Source organism: Cariama cristata, unplaced genomic scaffold (assembly GCF_000690535.1).
Source record: "Cariama cristata isolate BGI_N322 unplaced genomic scaffold, ASM69053v1 scaffold10522, whole genome shotgun sequence".
Taxonomy (NCBI): domain Eukaryota; kingdom Metazoa; phylum Chordata; class Aves; order Cariamiformes; family Cariamidae; genus Cariama; species Cariama cristata.
This window is the reverse complement of record NW_009603255.1, coordinates 1,036-23,959: the sequence shown is the minus strand read 5'-3', so window position 1 is coordinate 23,959 and position 22,924 is coordinate 1,036. Positions and strand designations below refer to the sequence as shown.

The 22,924-nt window shown below is 35.0% G+C and overlaps 1 protein-coding gene across 1 annotated transcript in view; it reads right to left on the bottom strand.

The window, feature by feature from the left end:
- The window catches only part of LRRC6 (leucine rich repeat containing 6), a gene marked incomplete at its 5' end in the record, with an annotated part of 33,287 nt that extends 12,523 nt beyond the window's left edge, over nucleotides 1-20,764 (bottom strand). Inside the window, 9 exons of the mRNA XM_009695105.1 lie at nucleotides 4,383-4,478; nucleotides 5,314-5,383; nucleotides 6,921-6,986; nucleotides 9,706-9,783; nucleotides 12,896-13,084; nucleotides 14,222-14,421; nucleotides 15,558-15,730; nucleotides 17,621-17,698; nucleotides 20,606-20,764. Coding sequence (XP_009693407.1) covers nucleotides 4,383-4,478; nucleotides 5,314-5,383; nucleotides 6,921-6,986; nucleotides 9,706-9,783; nucleotides 12,896-13,084; nucleotides 14,222-14,421; nucleotides 15,558-15,730; nucleotides 17,621-17,698; nucleotides 20,606-20,764 — 1,109 coding nt within the window. The remainder of the gene's footprint in view (nucleotides 1-4,382; nucleotides 4,479-5,313; nucleotides 5,384-6,920; nucleotides 6,987-9,705; nucleotides 9,784-12,895; nucleotides 13,085-14,221; nucleotides 14,422-15,557; nucleotides 15,731-17,620; nucleotides 17,699-20,605) is intronic.
- Nucleotides 20,765-22,924: the final 2,160 nt, after the last annotated feature.

Genomic DNA, 22,924 nt, shown 5'->3' with positions numbered 1-22,924 from the left:
TACCTCAGTAGAAACACTACGCTTTAAAAGTGTCATTGTATCATTTAACCAAATGTTGTGTCCTTCAGTTTGTTTTGATGACCTTCCAAAAAATATTGGTAGACACTGCCTTAGATAGACACCCATTCTGCAGTGATTTGCTGTGCAGTAAATAGCACATTTAGGAAAAATGTTTCCATAAAGAAGATGAAAATTATTTGCTTGCTTTTACTTCATGTGGAATTTACTATCTCCAACATCTGTGATATGGCAAGGTCATCAGAGAGGCAAGGAAAGAGGCTTTGTTTTTCATTTTAAAGGCTAGGGAACTATGAACAGGCTGGAAGATGAATGGTAAAAGGTTTAGTAACCTGATCAGAAACTCACTAAAGCAAGTGAAAAACACTGAATTCAGTTAGCTTTCTGTTCTGTTATGGAGAAGAGAGAGATCTTTTCAGGATAGTATTGGAAAAAGCATATCATAAGAAATTATTTTTAGGTTAATAGCATTTTTAACATTTCGGTTACCTAACGAATGTACTAGGCCATTTACACAGTTGCAAATAATTTTATTTTTATAATGACGATTTATCAAGAATGAAAAGGTTAAATATAGTGCAATATAGTCATGAGGCTTATCTTATCTCTGATACAGCCTGAAAGAAGTCACATGTACATTGTTTTTCCTATTATCTTACTAAAAGGAATTCCTATTAAGTTAAATACCAAATTAGTATTCTCAAACATTGTTGATAACCTCAGTCATAATGTTCTGGAAGAAAAATATCTATTGACGTTCCAGTTGTCATTAATCTTTATTTATTATACTTTGCTTCCTAGATTACACCCTATTAATACCAATAAAATTTGTATGGATAGAGAGCATCTGAAAAGGATATATATCCCAAAAATACAACTCGTTCAGTCTAAATCAGTCCTGGGAGAAGAGAACAGATTATGTGACTGTAACATAGAACAAAGAACAGTAAGTTAGTATCTGCTACAGGTAATTGCTGTGAAGTAGCACAAATCCATCTTTGGTCAGCAAATCTATGGAGATCATGGGATTATAGACTCACAGAATGGTTGAGGTTGGAAGGGACCTGGGGAGGTCATCTGGTCCAACCTCCCTGCTCAACTAGGGCCACCTAGAGCTGGTTGCCCAGGGTTTTGAATATCTCCAGGGATGAAGACTCCACAACTTCTCTGGGCAGCCTGTCCTAGTGCTCAGCCACTCTTACAGTAAAAAAGTGTTTCCTAATGTTCAGAGGAAACCTCCTGTCTTTCAGTTTGTGCCCATTGCCTCTGGTCCTGTCATTGGGCACCACTGAAAAGAGCCTGGCTCTGTCCTCTTTGGTATTTATGGGTATTTATACGATCCCCTTGAGATTTCTCTTCTCTAGGCTGAACAGTCACAGCTCTCTCAGCCTTTCCTCATCAGAGATGCTCCAGTCCCTTCATTGTCTTCGTGGCCCTTTGCTGGATTGTCTCCAGTATGTCCATGTCTCTCTTATACCAGGGAGTTCAGCACTGGACACAGTACTCCAAGTGTGTCTCACCAATGCTAAACAGAGGGGAAAGATCACCTCCCTCAACCTGCTGGCAACAGTCTTAATGTAGCCCAGGATACAATTAGCCCTCTTTGGCAGAAGACGACATTGTCAGCTCATGTTCAACTTGGTGTCCATGAAGACTCCCATGTTTTTTTCTGCAAAGCTGCTTTCCAGGATCTAAGTTTTTGGATCCATTGACAATGAAGGTAATAGACCATGCAGCACTCCATTCACGCATATCTCTCTGTGTCCCAGCTACACAAGCAGTTTTTAACCAAAAAAAGGCAAAGCTGAGAACATCAACTTAGTTATTCCATAGAGCTTCTCTCTCCTCAGGTCTTACAAATATCTGTGAATTATGACATTCTGAGACAAAGTAGGCTCCAGACCCTCAGGCTAAGTAAGATATGTAGGTGTAGTTAAAATATCAAGGTAGGTGAAATGTAGGGGAAATATAAAGTTAATAATGGAATAAAGGCAGTTCTCAATCACAATATGAAGAGATAATAGCAATTTTGCTGATTTAGGTATGAATTTCTAGGCAGGCAGTGGAGTTGAATATATCCAGAGACTCTTTGAAATATTCAAATTTTCTAAGGCATTGATCATCCACAAAGAGAATAGAATAGCAAGATAAATGAGTAATAAAGATGTGTTATGGGATAGAAAACTGATAGTACTTAAAATATCCAAAAGACAAGTAAATAGTAAATAAAAATGTTCAGAAATAATTGAAAATTACATTAGCTAAAATGGCAAATGTCAAGGCCTCAGTTTCAAAGAAATAAATTTAGGAAAGAATATACTCTCATACGACTGAATTTTGAACATTAACAAAATATGAATCTTAACCAAATGAGTACAATTTTCAGCATTCTTCAAGTTCTTGGTGAAACTGCATGCTTGATGCTAGAGTGACAGTTTGTGATTTAATGAGAGGCTGTCCATGTAGGGAACGACAGATGGTATGGAACTGGAGTATAGAAGAAAACATAGAAGGTATGGAACCACAAGTGGAAAAAAAGCTGAAAAATAATCTTTTAGTTACAGCTACTAGTTGCATAGTCTTATAATTAAATCAGAGCATAAAGAGAAAAAAATGACCCCAAAGAGCAGCTGAAGGTTCCTCCTTCAGAATAAAATGTTGTAATTGATATATCCTGGCAGATTTATATGTAGCACCATGTCTCACTGCTCCTACACAGCAGACAAACTTACTAGAGGCCAAAAGGGTAAGGTTAGTGCACCAAGAATTTTATTTTTTCCTATAACTGTCCTTGGACAGAGTTGTTGTATTTCTGAATGATGTAGTCCTAGAGGTCTTAAAAGCAGCCCAACGCTCCAAAGCCATAATGGCAGAGGAGCAAGATGCTGAAGTTGATTTACCTCTGGTACAGCTCCCAGAACTCCACCATATAATCTATCCTTATCTCCAGAAATCTATCTTCCTAAAACTTCCAGCTCCCTGTCTGCTCCAAGCCCTTAAATCCATCTCTGCTCTTCTTGCAGGTCCAAGAAATCAGTCTTGCACCAGACAACACCAAGTCCCACCTTAAATGCCTTCCTGTTTCTGCCACCATCCTACCTGCCCAAACCTGAAGATACCTTTGCCACTCAGATTCTCTCTGCCCTTTGTCTTCTGTTCTTGTTCACACTCCTGCATCTTCCCTGTATTTAAGCTCTAATGCCCCCTAAACTTCCACTGTCTGCTGGTTGGCCACCTGTTACCTCTCACTGACTACTTCAGTAAGACAAGTTGACCTCCATGTCTTTGACTGTTCCTCATTGCTGGTCATTCCCTCTCTATTCTTTAATTTTTCGGCAGATGTGTGGGAATGGATAGGAAATGTCCTGATTCCACCTTTGATTCTACCTCATCTACTCATTATGTCTTCCCACAAATCAAAATACTACTCACGTACCCAGGGTACAAGCTACATTTACTGAAACCATAGGAAGACACATAGTGAAGAGGAAATACAGTGGACATACCTATCAGTTTACCGTCATTTACACTGCAAGAACTGGGCTGGGCAGGGAAGAAAGAGAATACAAAACCCATTTTAAGCCAGTTGGCTTTTACTTGCCAGCAGAATGTTCTGATCAGCATGACACCACACAGGCAAACAGAGCACAGGTGAGATGGAAGAGCACAAAGTTAGGAATATTAGGGGAATATGACTTCTACCCAGGCTTCTTTAAGTACTAGGGACGGCTGTGCAGCATTTTTCAGTTGAAACACTGTGTTGCCACAACCCTCTTGCTCTGTGATTACATATACTTTGTACACTGGTCAGTGGATCCTTTCTATCCAGGCAGAGAATGAAGGGAAAATAAATTAAGCAACTCTTGTTCTGATCATCTGATACATGAGAGCAGTACATCATCCTTATCCTTGAGGCAAAACATAATCTTCATACACGTGTGCCACAAAAATTTGAAAAATTTGTTTTTATTATTTCACAAGTGGAAAAAGAAAGTAGGTAAGTTGCTTATATTCAGTTATTTAAAAAATCCATCTCCTTACTCTTTGCACAATACTACATGTTTTGCAGGGTCTCTTTCCACATATAAAAAGTTGTCTTTGTTGAAAATAAAGAAAATACAAATAGTTATATTAATACTGATTTTCATAATGTTCCTTTAAAGGGATCTTAAATCCTAAGGTTTTGCTCTATGATTAAATTGTCTTTCTGGAAAGTTCCTTCTTTGGAAAATATGTCCTGATGGAAAAAGTTTGACTGAATAACTTTAGCTAGCCAGATGTTACCTGTAACTCAGAAACATTCCCAAAGTAGTCACAACATTTAAGTATCTTTGTATGATGCCTGCTCAGATTATTTTACATACCTTTGGCATGGTAACAACTAAATGACCAGTTGTTTGTGATCTTTTAGCAGAGCTGCTGTCTGGCTTCACTTCCTCAGGGAGCACAAGCTGAAATGGCTATGAGAAAATATGGGATTTAAGTATATAACGCTAAAATATCTTTTTTTTTCACCTGGACAGAATACATGCAGAAACATCATTATCACATCCTTTGATCTTAACTGCAGTATATCTAAATCCTCTCACTTTATATGTAGTATTACTAATTCTAATAAATTATTAGCATGCTAAACAGCTTTTACTTACAAGTATAGTCATATGTATATTCCTGAATTGCTGTCATTCCTGAAGTGACATTTTTAAAGAAGGTTATAAAATGGCGCTTGACTTATATTAGCAATTAAATGAGAAAGACTATCCAGTCTATTTTAGACATAAAGTAATTCTGAAGTTTTGTTTATGCAGCTGGTACAGTCAAAAATAGGGATTTTGGTTTACTGTTTAAGTACTTTGAATTTTTTAAAAATTGATGATAAAACTAAAACCAATGAGAAGAGAGAAAACTGGAATGACATTTTAAATGCCCTTGCAAAATAATATACATCCATTTGTTTCTGTCAGCTATAAATTCCAGACTCTGAAATTGCTAAATTCTAGCCTAGGGCAACTAGCAAGCTCTCTTCTTAACTGAATTATGGTACGCTGTGCGGGGGGAATAAGAAGAGAGACGGCGAGAAAGAAAGAGTGAAATTTCATTTCAGGCTTAGTATGTCTTCTGGTAAGGACTTCCACGGTTTATGTGTGGTCCAAAATAATGTAAGTATGACAAAACATTTTTTTGGCATAGGTGCACATGGTTAGTAACTCATAAAAATCAGATCCAGAGTCCACTGAATAACTATGGCAAGCATTAACTCTTGATTTGAAATGAATATGATAAGAAAACACTAACCTTTCCCTTCACCAGTACTCGTATGTAAGTTGGCTGGACATCAACATCAAGCAGAGAAGTGTCCAAATGTCTTCAGAATGAAATATAAATAAATGAATCAATCTACAATAGAGTCCAGTAAATAAGCAGTGCAGACTATATAGCTCTCTAACGATAATTTCACAGTTTATAAACTACAAACTTCAATTTCAGGTATTAAGTTACATGAAATATTATTAGGATTTAATATCTTTGGAAGAAAAACATGATCTTCCTGTGTGTTCACAAATGTCAATTAAAATAATGTCTGAATTCTGTCAAGTCCATTACACCAGCTATCGTATAACTGCAAGAATTCAGAATCTTTGTGGAAGATGAAAAGGTCTTTCTTCTATTAGTTTAGTGCTTTACATTAATATGAAAATTCATCTATTTGTTACTTAAAATTGTAAAAGTATTTTGCTACTTTTCTTTCTGAAGGCTTCTCTAGTAAATGTATAATAAGAGTTCCTTTTTTTGCACAGAATTTGCCAGAAAATAATGAACAGAAATACTTTACATTCCGAGAAAACACAGTACTTTTAAATTTCAGTACCGTCAAACAAAATTTGTGACCTGTAAAAGCTCCACTTTAACATCTGATCTTCATCATGTGACACATACACTCACATGAATGCACAAGTCCTTATTTCCTTTCTTTTATAACATTACTTAGGTGAATTATTCAAACTTTTTACTCTGCATTTCTTGCAAGTGAGCACAGAATGTTACAACATAATTAACATTTTATTGCACCTGAACAGATTTTCTGAGGCTCAAAAAAATCCTAATTCTTATACTTCGTAAATGTGGAGCAGGCCTCTTTTGAGGGAAATTAATGAGTTTTAAGGGAAGAATACCTGGCATGAGTAGTGTTTTTATGCTATACAACTAGTTCAAGCTTTCCCATAACAAGTTCCTATTATGAGTAAATAAGCTTGTGAGTTTCCAACCCCTTCCTGAGGTGTGGGCAAGGCCACTGTGCTGCTTAGTGGTATATATTATTAAAGAGCTCTCAGATTTCCTTGTCATATTTTGGCCTGGTTCAACCACATTTCTTCCAGGCAATGCCGTGGCACAGTTCAGGAAATAGCATGGGCCATGGACTCTTTCCAGTAAGCAAGGAAAGTAGGACAAGGCTACCCTATTCTGTCTTGGGAAGGAAAAGAATTTAACTAGAAGGACATGAACTGCACTGGAGCACTTCTAGGGCCAGAGAATGGGGAAAAAACCCATTCCCTACAACCCTAACCTGCAAATGAAGAATGGAAAAGATTTTACATAAGTATAAAAGGATGGGTGTGGAGGAAACCTGCCTGTGGACTGCAGAAAACATCAATTCCAAAAAGGACTATTAGACACACTATATTACACTAAGGATCCTCATTCAGGAGTAACAGAACAGTCTGAAGGGTCTTTGGTTTATTCAGCTTCATTGCTTTGGCACAGTCTTCAAGATTGATCCCATTACCCCCTATGGTATTTGTTTTCCTCTTGAAAAGTCCCCATTACAGAGAGTATTATAATTGAAACAGCGTGTATTAGAACTTAAGAATGGCAAAAATTAAGAGGAAAAAAAAAATTCTGACCTGTAAACAGCAAGATCCAAGACGATCTGGTTGTTTTCTTCATCATCTTTCAAACAGAAATGAAGTCTAATAATAATGACAAAAAAACCTCCAGGATAAATGCAATTGGAGTGAAGAAGCAAATATTATGGCATACTTCAAATTCAACTGCTAGCAATTTTAGATTAATACAAATATCATTTAGACAATAAGTCACATGATCATTTTAGAAACAGTTGCAATTTTCCTCATGAACAGAAAAAAATACTGGCATTTGAACCAAAGTCATTCTTATATTTATTTTCTGTTCTCCCCACGCAACCCACAAGAAAACAAAAAAAATACTGCTGAAGGTCAGTTAAAATTAAGATGAGTCTGTCAATGCAGAAAGGGAGACATCTGCTGGTGATAACTGCTGCTCTATTAACATATTCATAGAAAAAACAGTTCATGAAAAGTATGAAAAGCTTGGAACTTGGCAATTCTAACGTTATCATGTATAAAAAAAAATACATCTTTGTTCATAGCAATTAATTGCCTAGAGTATAAATATCTGCCTGTGCATTTCCAGAGCAAAACATGATTTGCACAATATCTTTGATTCTACAAGCTTTACAATATTTGTTGAAAATGAGACTGTAGATTGTATTAGCTGCATGTTTGTGACCTGCTGGCTGAGTTCTTAAAATTATGAAAGAATCTTACCAGTTATAAATTGAAAACAACATCTATTACTACAACTGTAAGGAGATCAAGTCTGGACTTACAAGTTCTGCTCATATACTCAAATATTTCCCATGTATTAAAGTAGAGAAGAAACAGAATAAAACCCACTTATAAATGAGAAGATTTTTATAAATTAGTTATTAGTATAAAATGAGAGGGTTTTGCTTAATATAATTTATCTGTAATAGTTCAGTGATATTAAAATACTTAGATACTTTGGGTTCAGGTAACAGAAAGAAGCTCAAATGTTAACAGTTTAGATGATACATTTTTTCAACAACAAAAATACTTGCCAGATATACTTTTTACTCTTTGTTCTCCTGTATTCTGATATAGTCAATTTTCAAGAAAGCTTATGGAGCTTTTAGTTTATGGGTCTTTCTTAATGGAATACTGCGAAGAATACAATACAGCTTTGTTTCCTGTTCATGTTTTTTCTCTTACTGCATCACAAAATTTTAGAATTCACTAAAACATGAAGTGTGAAAAAGAGAAAAGAATTCTAAAATTTTCTAGGGAGAAGCTTAATCAGAATTAAGGAAGAGAAATAGTCTGTTCTCAGCAGCATGCAGCCATTCCTGTTGCTAACCTTCCAAAAGAATATCAGAGAAACTTGGACATTGCTATGGACACTAGACTTTGGCATTGCAGCAAAAACTTTGGAGAACGCCATCTGTCTACTTGTATCTCTTTACTTATGGCTCTCCAATACAATGCCAGATTGCACTGAAGAGCTGTGATATTCTTGTTGAAGCCATGACAAAAACTGCTCATTGATCTGGCTTTACGTGGGCACATCCACAGACTAAATTCTAATCCAGAAAACTCGGGTGACACAAACAGGACTGCTACTAACAGCGAACTCTAGGGGACTGTATTTCTTCTGAAAAGATAGCTAGAGCTTTATTCTAAATGTCTCTGCTTTTTAGAGGCATAATCAAAATCTATTAACACAAGATTTAAAGTATTTTAGACTTACCTTCTTTGAACTGGGAAATGATTTAAAATTTCTTTCAGTCAACACATTTTTACAAAACAAGTACATCAACACAATGGTAAGTATCCTCTAGTACAGATGGAATAAACACAAGTTCTTCTGCCACTACCTTTATTTTTCCCTATACACTGAAAATTATACACTGATCCTATAACGTAAGTTTTCAAATTCCTTGAATTTGCATGGATTTATAAATTTCCAAGATTTAGAAGGCATTATTAATGCTAATGATAAGCATGTTCTTAGCTTTGATTTTGCAGCTAAATCAGTCTTAAGATGCAAAAACTTGTTCAAAGAACAGCAGACAGGTAAGTGGCCCTTTGTAGGCCACTTTTTGATCACAGTCTCCCATAGGAGGCTCTTTGGGGAACTGTGTATATGGAAACAATGCTTGCACTCTCTGTCTCCTGTTTTTCCTTAGAAAAGGAAGACTTGTTTCAAGTGAAACCAATGTTAATGCACGTCTGATATTCCTGGAAACTCATTCCAAAACACCTGAATACCCAGATGCCTTTGTCAACGATAAAAAAACCAAGATCCCTGTATCACCAGCCTCTGTTGCCAGAGACTTCATTCAGTGTCAAAGGACCTCAAGCCATGGAAGTTAATTACATATCCTTCACAGTTCTGCCAGTTTTACATCTGTCATCAGAGGACACAACGATTTTGTCCAGATATGTTACTTGGGTGTATTTTTCCGCATTTAAAGTGGCTAGTCATACACATTTACCTTCAATAGTCAAACCACTTAAACTTTTTCCACTGTCAGCAAGATGTTGCAAGAGAGCCTTACCATAGAAATGTAAAGAGTAAAATGTCTTACATATTTTACAGAAAAACAAGTTCTTCAATCATCAAAGACCAAGATGTTAAACTAAACAACCTTCAACACTTTATTCACCGAAAACTGATTATTTTTCCAGCATCAGAATATAAATTTAGAAGTCAGTTTCCCCATCAGGAATATAATACTGCAATGAGAATTTGTCAGCCCTCTTATTTTTGTATTGTCATATATTTTGAAATAGTTGCCCAAATCAACTATAAAGAGGTTAGCCTGTTTAACCTCTTAACCTTACATACTTAGGCACATTCACATTCAGAACTTTCCCTTCTGCAGTGATCAATGTCTGAAGAGGCTTCTCTTTCTTTGTTGATTCCCTGAACAAAAGAGAAAGAAAAATGATTTATAATTTCACATTCTGGTATTTTACACTTAATAGCAAAAAAGAAAGAAAAGGATGGCAACAGGTAAGAATTATCTGGTATTTGATGTTAAGGTTACAACTTATTTCAGGAACAAAACAGGTTATATGAAATGTCCAATTGCACATTAAAAGCATCATCTAAAGATGAGCAAATTCTTTGTAATATCACATCTTACATTGATAATAACAACTTCTGCATGTCACAATGTCCATTATCAAACAGTAATATATCAAATTTATCTGGCATACCTTAAGAAATCAGTGGATTGCTTAAACATATGAAAAGGGATGTTTTTCTAGTTATGAATGGTCATAATAATCATGAGGTATCATTACTGTTAACTGATTTGATGTATATTCAAGTAATTCTAAAGAAATGTTTTATTCATGCTAACTTAATTACTTTTACTGAACAAATGCTTGGCATATCTTTAAATATCATGCCTATCAGTCACTATTCTGCACTAGTAAAAGAATTTTAATGGTCAAAAGATTACAAGCAGCATCAAATAGGATACAATATGACCAAAGATTATTTGTTGATGCATCTATTACATTTTTGTTGTGTTCTTCCTTCAAAAAATACAACACATGTTACTGATGGAGACTTCACTATCTTCACTATCCATGTCCAGCTATCAGCAATTAAACTAGATCTGACTTTCATTTAGTGCAATAAACAAGCTACCTTAAATTTATCTGCCAAAACAAAGCACATGACTGTAAGAACATTAAGACTTGTAGTACTGGTATTTTCCTGTATAGATGTTTAGTTAATGAGCAAGGAGAGGAAGAATAAGGAACATGAGAAAGAAAAACCTGCTTGCACCCAGATAAAAAATGGTTTTTGTTTAATGTTTTCTTTAAAAATACAGCACTGTAATTGTTGCTTTGTATTAATTCATTCTTCAGTTGTTCAATATAGTGTGTATGGCTACTTCATCCGGCATATAAAAAAAAACATTTCTCAAAAAGACAACAGCAATACATAGTTTTTTGTGGTCCCAAACAAATGTTTTACTAAATTCAAGATTAAGAAAACCATAAAGGTAAATCACTAATGAGGGAAATAAAGTATGTAAGATTTAGACCACCTTGGGGAAAAAAAAAACATTAAAAAAAATATTTGGTCTATAAATACAATGGATTTGAAGAAGAAATAAAAAATTCAACTGGAGCTACTGGAATGACTATATAAAAACAACTTCTGTTTAAGAAAGATTCAAAACTATCCATATGTTAAATTCTATTCTATAGTATAAATCAGAGCTTTAATGTGGGGTTTGTGGGCTAGTAGTTTCTACAGCTGGATCCCTACTCTTGACACTTAAATGCAAAGTGAATGAACCACCACTCTTTTCTAAAGATGTAGTTCTCAGAAATACTTCAGGAAATTATATCCTACCACCTTTTAGCTGTTAATAATCTGGTTCTAGATGAAATCTGTCTGCCTATGTGAACCATTTTAAGGCAAATTCAGTCACGTCATAATCATTGGAGTTGAAGATAATTTGTTTAACTTTGTGCTGAGATGAGCTGAGAGGCCTTGTTTTGGCAATGAGCAGATAAAGGAGATCCTGCGCATCTTTCAGCTGCAACTGATTTTACACTTGTCTGAATTTTCTTTGAATGAAACACCAAGTATTGACTCATTTGGCAGTAGCCAAAGCTGCTCAGTTTATTATCAATTGTGGAACTATACCACAGTTGGCAAATTTAACGTGTGGTAACATGTCATAGATAGGTTCAAATTTAGCATTGCTCTGATTGAGTTCATGTCAATTTTATACTAAAATAAACATCCTTTTATACTGAGTAACTTATATTAAAGTTACACACCTTGGGGTGTCTACCACCAAGGATGAATCATCAACTTCAAATTGAAGTTGTCAGGGGCACTTTTCTGTTCTCACCTTTCTCATACTACCTAACAAAAATCTCACTGCTGAAAAAAATTGAACTGTGAAAGGATTTCTAACTCCTTTAAAAGCCTTTGAAATCTAGAAAAATCCAGAAAGGAATTATTCTATCTTTATTATAACACTATTTGGACTCTCCTTGAATATTTAGAGGGAAGCATTTGGAACACATTTGTTTTTGGCTAGAGCAAGGCATCCTCAAATAGAGTAAACTTCTAAGCATCTAGAATCTGGGTTTCACAGTAGTTCTTCCGGGAAAGTGCTAGATCTTGAATTAATAATAGCGACAAGTTATGCAGATTTCCACATTTATTGGAGAGTTCCATAGGATTGACTTTTTCAATACTTGGGCTTGATAAAGCTTCTAAAAAGCATGCCCTTAAAACGAACATCTAGAAAAATCTCTGGCACAAGTGATGTTATATAAGCAAAAAAAAAAATTAAAAAAAAAAAATACTTTGCTTACAGTGTTTGTGGAATGATAAGCCAGCAGCAATACAATAACTTTTTTTGCTAGTATCTGCATTAATTTTGCATGATCAGCAAAACTAGTGACAATTTTAGAAAGTTTTAAAGGCTTTTCAGGGGTCAGACATCTTCATATTCACCATGATAACCATGATACCATAGATAACGTGAAGAATCTTATTATTTGGAGTGAATATCTTTGATAAAGTATGTAAAAAAATTTCTAAGTCACATAGAAAAGATGCCTGAAATGCCACTTGTGCAAAAATTTTGTAGCATGGCTTGTAGGGCTTTTATATAATGCAATGTGCACTTCGGATAAATGCCTTTTAGCAAGGGTATTAAACATTGAACTACATGAAACATAGTTAGCTGACAGAAAAATGAAACTTCTAAACTCCATAAAACAGAGTTGTAAAGAGAAATTATATTTAAAAACTCTATTTGAGGAAAAACAAAAGAAAGGGTATCATAAATAAATATTAGAAAATGAAACAAAACAAAATGAACAGTCTGAATATTTCATTTAGATTTTATAAGCATATTTGCACAGGCAACAGGGATTTAAGCTGCCAGTTCTCGGTAATATCTAATGTGAGGCAGTCACCTATCTCTTCTCTGTACCTTTGAAAATTTCCCATTCTTCAATTCATAGAATATATTAAAACAAAAACATACCTTATATTGTCTTTAGCTCTCCGTTTTTCTTCAATATATCTGTGAGTTTCTAGTCTAGATTCTGGAGTATATGGTGTAAGCTCCTCCCAAAATCTTCTGTCGTCTTCATCATCTTCAACTGTTCTCCATGTTTCTTGTTCTCCATCTCCTTCTGCCTGATGGTTTTCTTTGTCCTGTAGGGAGTCTGGGCTACACAAGATCACATGGAATATTATGCCAATGAAATGAAGGAAGAGTAACAGTCCTTGCTAATGAATTCGTGCAATAATATTTTTTAACCCAATACTAATAGCTGTATAATTCCTATCAAGAACAGTATCTTATACATTTGGATAACTTTCTCTGCTCTGCTTCTTTCATCAATCAACAAAACATATTTCGACATAATGTTTTTCATTGACTTAACTAAGAAGTGATACTATGGTTATGCCTAACCCTCTGAAAACCCTGATAGATCAACAGATTTAATTTCAGGAGTAGAATTTACAGATACCCTCACAATTTTCAGATGAAAGAAAACCTTCAGTCTCTGTGATGTTTAAGTATTCCCAGTATCAGGCAGCAGCAGGTTAGAAATTTATAGGGTAGCAATATTTTACTTAGGTATCTTTTCAAGTGCCATCTTGGAACTTGAATCATTTTTCCCCCTAGCCCTAAGCCTCTGTAATCTTCAGAAATTCTCTACCAATATACAGAGAAAACTAGATTTATGATACAGCTGTGATATACAAGGACAAATTTCCATAGTCAGCTCCATGGAACTTAGTCTATATTGGATTAAAAATAAGATGGATGGCAACTGCAGTGGAAGATGACCCTAGACGAAAATCTTTCTGCTGTTTAGGTAATCTCAGTGATATGAGGTGGAAGAAGTATAGAAATCAACATTCCATAGCCTTTTACTTCTACAAAGATCTGCAATTCCTTTTCAGTCTTCATATCTAAGAACTCTAAAGCAAAAGAAATTATAGGTGAACAGCTGCTTTCTCTGGAACCTTTGCATTAATTTAAATACAAATTTCCAGCTGTTCTACTGAAAGTAGCTATCAATTACACTGTTTTGGCACCCAGACAATTCAGCTTGGAGTTCTGGGACAAAAAATTCCATTGCACTATCTGCAGGTCAGTAATTACGTTTGCAATTAATTATATTTTTCATTAGAGATGACATGCATGAGGAGAAATAATTCTGCCAGAATCAATAATAAAGACAAACAGAAAGATTTAAGTGGAATTATATGAACTGTTTAATGAGGAAAAACAAAATTCTTAATGAAGAAAGAGAAGAATGACATTTACTCACAAACTGTTGTTGCTTACTGTTACCTGTCAAATCCAAGCTTAGATTCCATTTGTTTTTGTTTCTTGTCCTTTCTTTCTTGCATCCTTCTTTGAGCCTCTTCTTTTTCTCTGGTCCTTTTGACAAGATAAGCTTGTTCCTGTTCTCTGATTTTCTGTTTCACTTCTGGATAGTTTTGAAGTGCTTGAATCCTCTCTGAACGGTCTACTTCTTTACCATCCAAACACTTCCCAAAGGGAAAAAAAATCAATATAGATTCATGAGAAATTTTAAACGCATTCAAATCAATAAATCTATTAAACTGTATCAAAGAATCACATATTTGATTAGGTTGGAAGAGACCTCTGGGATCATTGAGTCCAACCTTTGCCCTAACACCACCATGTCAACTAGACCATGGCACTAAGTGCCACGTCCAGTCTTTTCTTGAACACCTCCAGCGATGATGACTCCACCACCTCCCTGGGCAGCCCATTCCAATGCCTAACAACCCTTTCTGTGAAGAAATGCCTCCTAATGTCTAACCTGAACCTCCCTGGGCACAGTTTGAGGCTATGCTCTAGGTTCATTTTGATAGATTACCTTCTGTATAAAATTTAAAATATATCCTTCAAACCTCCATAGCACTATGTAAGTTATACTATATTAAAAAGAATCAACAATAAGTTGCTATTCAGATCTGAAAATGGTTTTGTGAGTCTGAGAGCTGCTTTTTGCATTTTCTAGGAATTTCAATTGGTCTTATTAGACTATGTAGTAGAGAAATTTCCTTCAGCCTTTTCTGATATTTGTCTGACCTTGATTCAGCTCATGAAGCTATTACAAAATTATTCTTTTTGAGGCGTTAGTTTATTGCCAACTAAGTGTGTTGAATCTATTCTTACTAAGTTAAGCAAATGTCTGTGCTTCTCCACGGGAAACTGTGGGAGCATATTTCAGGACTGAGATGCCCGTTTCAATGACAGGAAATCATTACATCAGTTCAGTCATTGCACAAAACCTCAATCTCAAAGTATCTATTTACAGCCGATGCAATTTAGTGCATTTTTCCATCAACTTCTATCTTTCTACTGCCTTACACTGTTGGTTTGGTACTTATTGTTGGTATGGTACCAACAACCTAGTAACTTTCTGCAATCATGAAAAAGTCAACAAATGCATGTGTTTTAGTCAGAATCAATTTACTGTCACATTATTTACTGTAGTCACTTATTCTTCAGAACAGAATTCAATTTCCCATCGATACTAAGAAAAATGCTACTAGTTTTCCTACCACAGGTATTTCTTTTGTTTGGGATTAGTATGTTCAGTCAACAATGCTGGTTATTGATTTGGATATAAATTTTATTTTTAAAATCTTACTTTTAATTGATGAAGAGTTGCCACTACAAATTGTCTATAACCTTCAAATTCAGTACATGGGTTACCCACTAGAAACAGTTCCTTCAGATGTATATTATATTTTAGGGCTTCAATACTGGAGAGTTCACCAATGAAATTTGCTGTCAGGTCAAGTTTGTTCAGTTCTTCACATCCTATTTGAAAAAAACTTAATTCAATTTGTCCATAACATAAATGTACGTATGACATACACACACACACACACACACATGCATACACTTGGATATAAAACTGCTTGCATTTGTTGTCTGTGTATTAATTTCATCCTATCAGAGTACATCTTTTCCAAACCACAAGAGAAAGAGTGACTCAGAGCTTAAGTTTATGAGGTCACAATATTCATAGAAAGAAAAAAAATCTCAATAAAATACAAAATATCAAACCTTATTATTGGTTTTATCACTATCAAAATTTTGTGGTTAGTGCTGATATAGTAGGTGAGCTATTAAATGTTTCATTTTGAGATATGCTGGACTTCAGTTTTAACAATCTGATTGCCTTGGTACCCCTCCTCAACTGAATCTTCACCATATGGCTAAAAGAGTGCCTAATTGCTTCAGGAGAGCAGGATCAATCGTGAATTTCATTTATATGTACTGTTCATCTTAGCTAACATTATTCAAGCATAAAGATAAGGTTTTCTAAAAATTAACTTCAAGTCAAGAAGAGGTTTTCCACTTTACGGACTCAGCTATCGTTGTGAATACTTTATCACTGGTTAAATTGCAAATACCGGTGAGAAAATGTTGTTTGTTAACCAAAACATTTCATTATAAACAGAAACTCTAAATTAGCTAACAAAATGCTCTGAGAAATTTGGATCCATACCAGCCTCTCCTTTTATTATAATCTGTCCATGAATCATAACTTTGACTTTAAGAGCAAAAAAGTTTAGCTAAGAGCAAGCTCAACTTCGATGCTCATCATTGCAATCACTTCTTTTCCTTTGCAGTTTATTTGGCAAGTATTTTATGCATAGTGGAGCTGAAAGAAAATAAACAACTCAAAATGATTTATTAGGGGATTTAAATAACCCAAATTTTTGCAAGGCTCACTCCCAAAGGTTCTAACTCCTAAGTAAATGACAAATCACCGTAATAAATAGTGCAGCCTTATAGAGGAACTTAAAATTTACTGACATAAAAACAGATGCAAGTTTCTCAACAAATTGCCAAATAGGTAATGTACTACCTGTTTCTTCAACTTTTACAAATTTGTGTTTAGCCTATTTGCTTTTTTTTTTTAATTTGATTTAAGCCATCCTCTTTAATCAGTTTGTAGACTTAAAAAAACCAACCAACTAAACCAAAATGAACAAAAAAAAACAACAACAAAAACCTGGCTTTTTTTATTGTTCCCTTGTCAAGGTGGCTATTTTAAAGATTCAGCAGCTGGCCTAATAAGAATCAAGAAAGAGAAAGCAACTAAGTCAGAAAGTATTCAAAGAATACGGAATGTGTTTACGGGTGGCTCTAAGTCTTGGATTTTGATCTTGGAAAATGCTAGATCTTTGCACATGCAATTATAGTGACAGGATAAAAGATTAAACACAAATAAAGCAGACAAATCTTCATGCAATGACAGACAAAATACTAATCTGAAAAACTCTTAAAAATACCCTAGACTGATAATGCAACCTGTGCATAGAGTAGAACCTTCATATGTGGCACACTTGATTGCTGAATTGAAGATGACTGTTGAAACATTACACGAGAGACTTTTTACAGCCTACTTTCTAAAGTATTCAAGAATAGAGCTATCATAGCTGGTAGCACTGGTGAGAGAGTATGCAAAAAGCGTGTCAAAATACATTAAAGAAAGTTCAATGACAACCTTCAGCAGAACGAAGTACTTGCTACAAAGAAGTATTTGTTGAAACGCTGCACACAAAAAAGGCTCTTTCTGACTATGGACAAAGTACCTTTACTGGTGGACAGAGTTAATGGCTTCCACCCTCTTTTACACTAAGTCACAAATTAAGCATTTCAATAGGAAAAGACAAAATGGTTTATTTAAAATCTGACCTTCCAGATTTTCAATTCTTTCAATGTTGTTCAAAGCTACATTTAGATATTCCAGCTTCTTTAGTTTGCCCACATTTTCTGTAACAAAACATAGATCCGTTACTTCAGTTTTCTTCATTGGAAAGGGCATTAACATTTTACTTGCTCACTTTACTTCAAAGAAACAATAAAGCAGAAAAATAGGAAAGACAAATCAGAATATGTATCAGAATACGTATCAGATTACTGGGCGTTAATATTTTAATATTAATAAAAAGACAAAACTAAAAAGGCTCTCTGAAAACATAAATTAAAATTAAAAAAAGCAAAAATAAATAAGGAAGTTTATAAACACATTTTTGTCACAAATACATAAAACACACATGTAACGCAAGAGGACTGGCCAAAAGGCATGATGGAACATCAGGCCATACCTATTCATGCTTTATAAAAATAGAGTTTTACAATCACTTACACAGAAAAGATTGGCTTCTTTAGCATATATTTAGTTTTTAAAGTTCTTTTATCCACAGGGTTAATACGAGAAACTTCCTCTCCTCCCTTTTTAAAAATTTTGCAAATAGGGATTTATATGGCTTCAGTATGAACAAAACAAAGCCATACACACTCTCCCCCTGCTAGTCTGGAATCTAACCTGCACTATTTTCACTATGAACTATTGAAATTAGCAGGTTCACAATGTGTGCGGTTGTGTCAGAATGGCTAGCATTTCTTCCTTTGAATACAGAAAGAGGGTAAAGAGGGAATAGGGCAGCAATGATCTTCATGAGTCCTAAAAATATCTGAAAAATGCAAAAACTATTTGAGTTACATGACACACAGGTCAGAGACAGAAATCTGAGACAAGATACATAGTACAACTTGTGTCACAGTTCACCAGTTTCTCCCCAATCACCAGATGTTTTGAAGATCTGCCTGGAAAACCTACCCAATGAAGTCATAAAGTTTAACTCAAACTCTAATTCACAAGCCACACTGATTAACTGTTGTACAGACTGTCTCTGATGAGACAGTGAAATTCAAGTAGAGGGAGCTTCATCTGCCCAACACAGATCATGTCTACAGACGAGTTAGTTGTCTAGGCTCTTCTGTAATCAATAGAGAGAAATAGGCTTTTCAAGGTGTGATTTGTCTTATCTTAAATTGGTTGTCTAGAACCAGTGAACCAAATCATGCTCAAAAATATGCCTTTTCTTCATCACTGGTCATAAAGGGAGGCTACAGTAACCGCCTAAGAGATAGATCTGTAAAAGTTTGGTGACATGAATCCTATCACTTAGTTTGCTAAGACCTGGGAGAGATATTTTCTTCATAATTCACAAACAGATGATAAAATTAATTTCTCAGCAAGGACTTGTGCAGTTTAGGTTGGCGGTTCATTTTTCTTACAGTATTTCTGTAGCAGCAGTGCCCGTACACATGAAGATATGAGAGAGACAAGTGTTGAAGCCAATGGTACCTTGTGGGTTTTTTTCTATTTATAGGAAAGAAAAGAACCAGGACTAATCCATACAGTGGATGCCTTATAACTTGCTGTTTGATTAGTAGGCAAGTCTGATCTTGAGGGCTACATAAAGGCTTTCTTTAAGAAGAGAAAAGACATATCCCAATAGAATCAATATAAACCATTCGGCTATGCTATTTTGAAGTGTGCTTGGAACTGCTGTGTGCTCCACATGGACATGCTGGTATCCACTGGGAAGAATTACCTTTCAAATTCAGTACTTTGTAACATAATCCCTGTTGGCAACCCTTTGGTCACTACTTATATAGTGCATATAGTGCATTTTCTTTTTTTTTTTTTTCTTAGAAAGCTGTTATATCATACAGGAATATATGAAGTAGGAAGTTGCATACTTTTCTAACTCCTACAGTTAGATTAAGTTAAGATAAAAATTGAATGTCTCAAAAATGAGGTTGCTGAAAAAATCTTGTGTCCAAAAAGCAATAATCTGAATGGTAATATAAAGTTCTAACCTAAAGGAGGTATGAGTGTTGACATAAGAATGAGATGAAGTCTTGTGCCTTATTAAGGACACAGTAAGAGAGAGAAAACCAATTTATTTTAGTCCAAGTTTTGATGTGGCAGAGCAGCATAAAGCAGTTTCAAAAACTTCATTCTCTCTGAGAGAAGATTCCTCCACTCTAAGAAATGCAGATGTTATCAGTACAGATACAGTTTCCTGATGAGCCCCCCAAGAGAATTTAAAGCCTTTGCCTACAAGTCCCGAGTGCAAATTTCACCCTAAAACTTTGGATTTTTTTTTCTTCTCTTAAGGAACTTGGAAAAAATATGCTAATACAATTCCTGAACACTTCTGAGTTTCCATTCTTCGTCTATACGCTATCTGTAAAGTCTAAGCTTTTCCAGCCCAAGGCTTGATGCTGTATCTTTTTATAGAGAGCCTAGCAAACATGTGAACCTATACCACAAAACACAGAGCATATGAAATTATACCTTCTCCTGTGGTGCAGGAAGACCATCGAAACTGAACAGAAAAAGGCTGTCTTTATGCACAAAAGCAAGTATTTTATCTGACTGAAAATTATTTCAATGTTAACAAAAACCACCGATTGTATAAAAACTGAATTTAAAAATGAGCCTGAAGAGAGCTAGTCCTATGATACCACATCCACAGTATATGATACAGTATTTGCGCCTCTGCCACAAAGACAGGTTATTTAAGTTATATCTTGATTGTTGACATTTTAATCAATAAAAGGTGTTCCACACTCATATTCTAGTAACTTGCATGTCAGTACTGTCTTTTTGATTTACAGTTTCTCTTGCAAATTTCTGAGCTTCTTAGATATTTACTAAAGAGACAGGGAAAGGAAATCCTGTAGGAGCAGATCTACAAAGAACTTTTCTGTAGTTATTCACTCTACATTCCCCTAAAGTATAACACATCAGATATTTTGTTCTGATTTCAAAATTATGCATGTAAATCCATTTAAAAAGAAACATATCGAGAAAACACTTACCAATTTTAGGAATTAGGTTATTCTGAAGATACAGAATTTTTAAATCTCGACACCATTTGTCAAGATACTCTAGTTTTTCTTTTTTTAAAGAGATTTCTTCCAGTGAAAAAATTTCACAGTTGTTATGTTCTGCACATCTTCTAACAAGATCTTCAGTGACTGAAAGAAACATTAGATGTCATATTTCCCTTTAGTCATTTTCTGCCATTTGACTTATGAACAACTTATAAAATCATTAAAATCTTTTGTTCCACCATACCAAATAGATATTTCAACGACAAAAATAAAATCTACTAGAAAAAACATCAAGTAACAAGTAACTTCAGCCCACTCTGCCAAGTAAATACCATTTGTGAAACACACTCACGTCATCTGTAACATTTGGAAAAATCCATATGAAAATTACTGAGCCTTCCGTAAGAGTGTGAGACTACGCTTGCAGAAATTAATCCAGCATCCACTATTTTCGTCATAGCTCAGGTTGCAGATTGATTCATGTAGACAAGCAATGGAGTGTTTTATGCTCTTTTATTTCCTGATGCCCAATGTTCACATCATAGATAGAAGGGGGCAGGGAGTAAACTACCCACAGTGTGTCATCATATTCTTCCGCCAGCACAGTGTGCACAAAAATAAGCAGGATAAATGTTGAAAGTGGGCAGACTTTTTACTTTTCTTGTACTTGAGGCAAAGCTATAACTAATTCATGCTTGTAAGTGTTTATGTTAGAATGAAATTTAATCCTGGGTATTTCTCAGGCACCAGCAGCTCATTGGCAGCCAGCAAAAGAGTTTCAGTGGCCAAAAATCACCAGAGACCTGGGTTCAGAGTTATCACATAGTAATATTTAAGGCCAGGCAATCTTTCAAACAGTGAAAAGGTTCTGTATAATGAAGGTAAAGAAATTCTCTGAGAACCAGTGCTGACTCTTGAGCTAGATGTTATTACTCTGTTTCCAGCCCACTGCACGAAAAAAAGGCTAGCATTTTCCTCTCCTTGACAAGCAGTGAACTACAGTGAAGTACTGATTAAAAACCCAGAGTTTTATCAAATTAGCATAGGTATTTTCCTGATTGTTAATGCCAAAGAAAGACTAGCAAGTCTTCCAAAAAAGACTTTGAAGAAAAATAAATAAAAAGGAAAAATTCATGGAGATCTGTGAAAACAAATTTTTCCTACCATGCATTAACTAAATACTTTTGTATTTATTCATTTTTTCTTTGTCTCAGGGAGGTTTTGTGACATCATCCAGTTTTATTAGTGGTACTGAAATGGCTGCACCCATTCACTCAGATTAGTCTGCTACAAGCTACGTAAACTACGTATCAGTACAGTCCAAACTTGCATGTGTCAGTGCAGCTCCTCTGTGTACAGCCTTTGGGAAAGGGGTGAAACCGGTTTTGCATGTATTAATTTACAGATGACCAGGGTTAAGTTTCCCTTCTGTTCAACAGACTTTCATCTGACACGATTTACAGAATTATATAATGGTGATACTGATTGAAGAGAGGATCCTGCCTGTACATAAAGTGTATTGGGAAAGGTGTGTTTCTTTTTTAATCATGCTGGACAAGTTTGCTGCATCTGAACAACCATCTTCCCTTCAACAGCCTATTGATTAAATCTGATTAAATTAATAGAGAAAGGAGAAAAAAATGGTGATAGTTATGACTAAATATGACAGAAAATATGAAAAACACTGGCATTTCTAATAAGTTACTTGGTAAATCTGCTGGAAACTAAAAAAAAATGAAAAAAAAATTTAAAAATAGCCTGCTTATTAATGTGTTTGGTGGGAGACCTTTCACTGCCAGTATTTCCAGTGCAAAGAGGTATTTTTTAGCAAGAAAACAATATTCCACAATCTGCATACACACACATTGGAGACTACATTATGCTCTATATCCTTAATACAAAAAGAAGTCATACAAACTATTCCTGATAGAGTTTTATCACCGCCAGGTTTCCCTTTGCTGATGAAAAGAAAATTGAAGTGATTGTTGCAGATTGTGCAAAAATATCCACTTTCATTACCAGATGGCTTGCAAAGTAGAGACAATCATTCACAACGGAAGCTACAGTGGAGCTTTAGAGACCTATTTTGGGGACTTGCTCTAGGGAACTGAGTGAAAATTTGACATTTTGTATGCTATATAGTTCATTTAAGAGGATTGAGGAAAACAAACTTGTGAGAGAAAACAACAAATTTTAAATAAAAGCTTTTCCAGGACATTGACAAAACACATTGTAACATTACTTCTGAGAACTTCATTAGCCAGAATATCTGACGTGTACAGTAACAGGAGAATGGACCGGTGA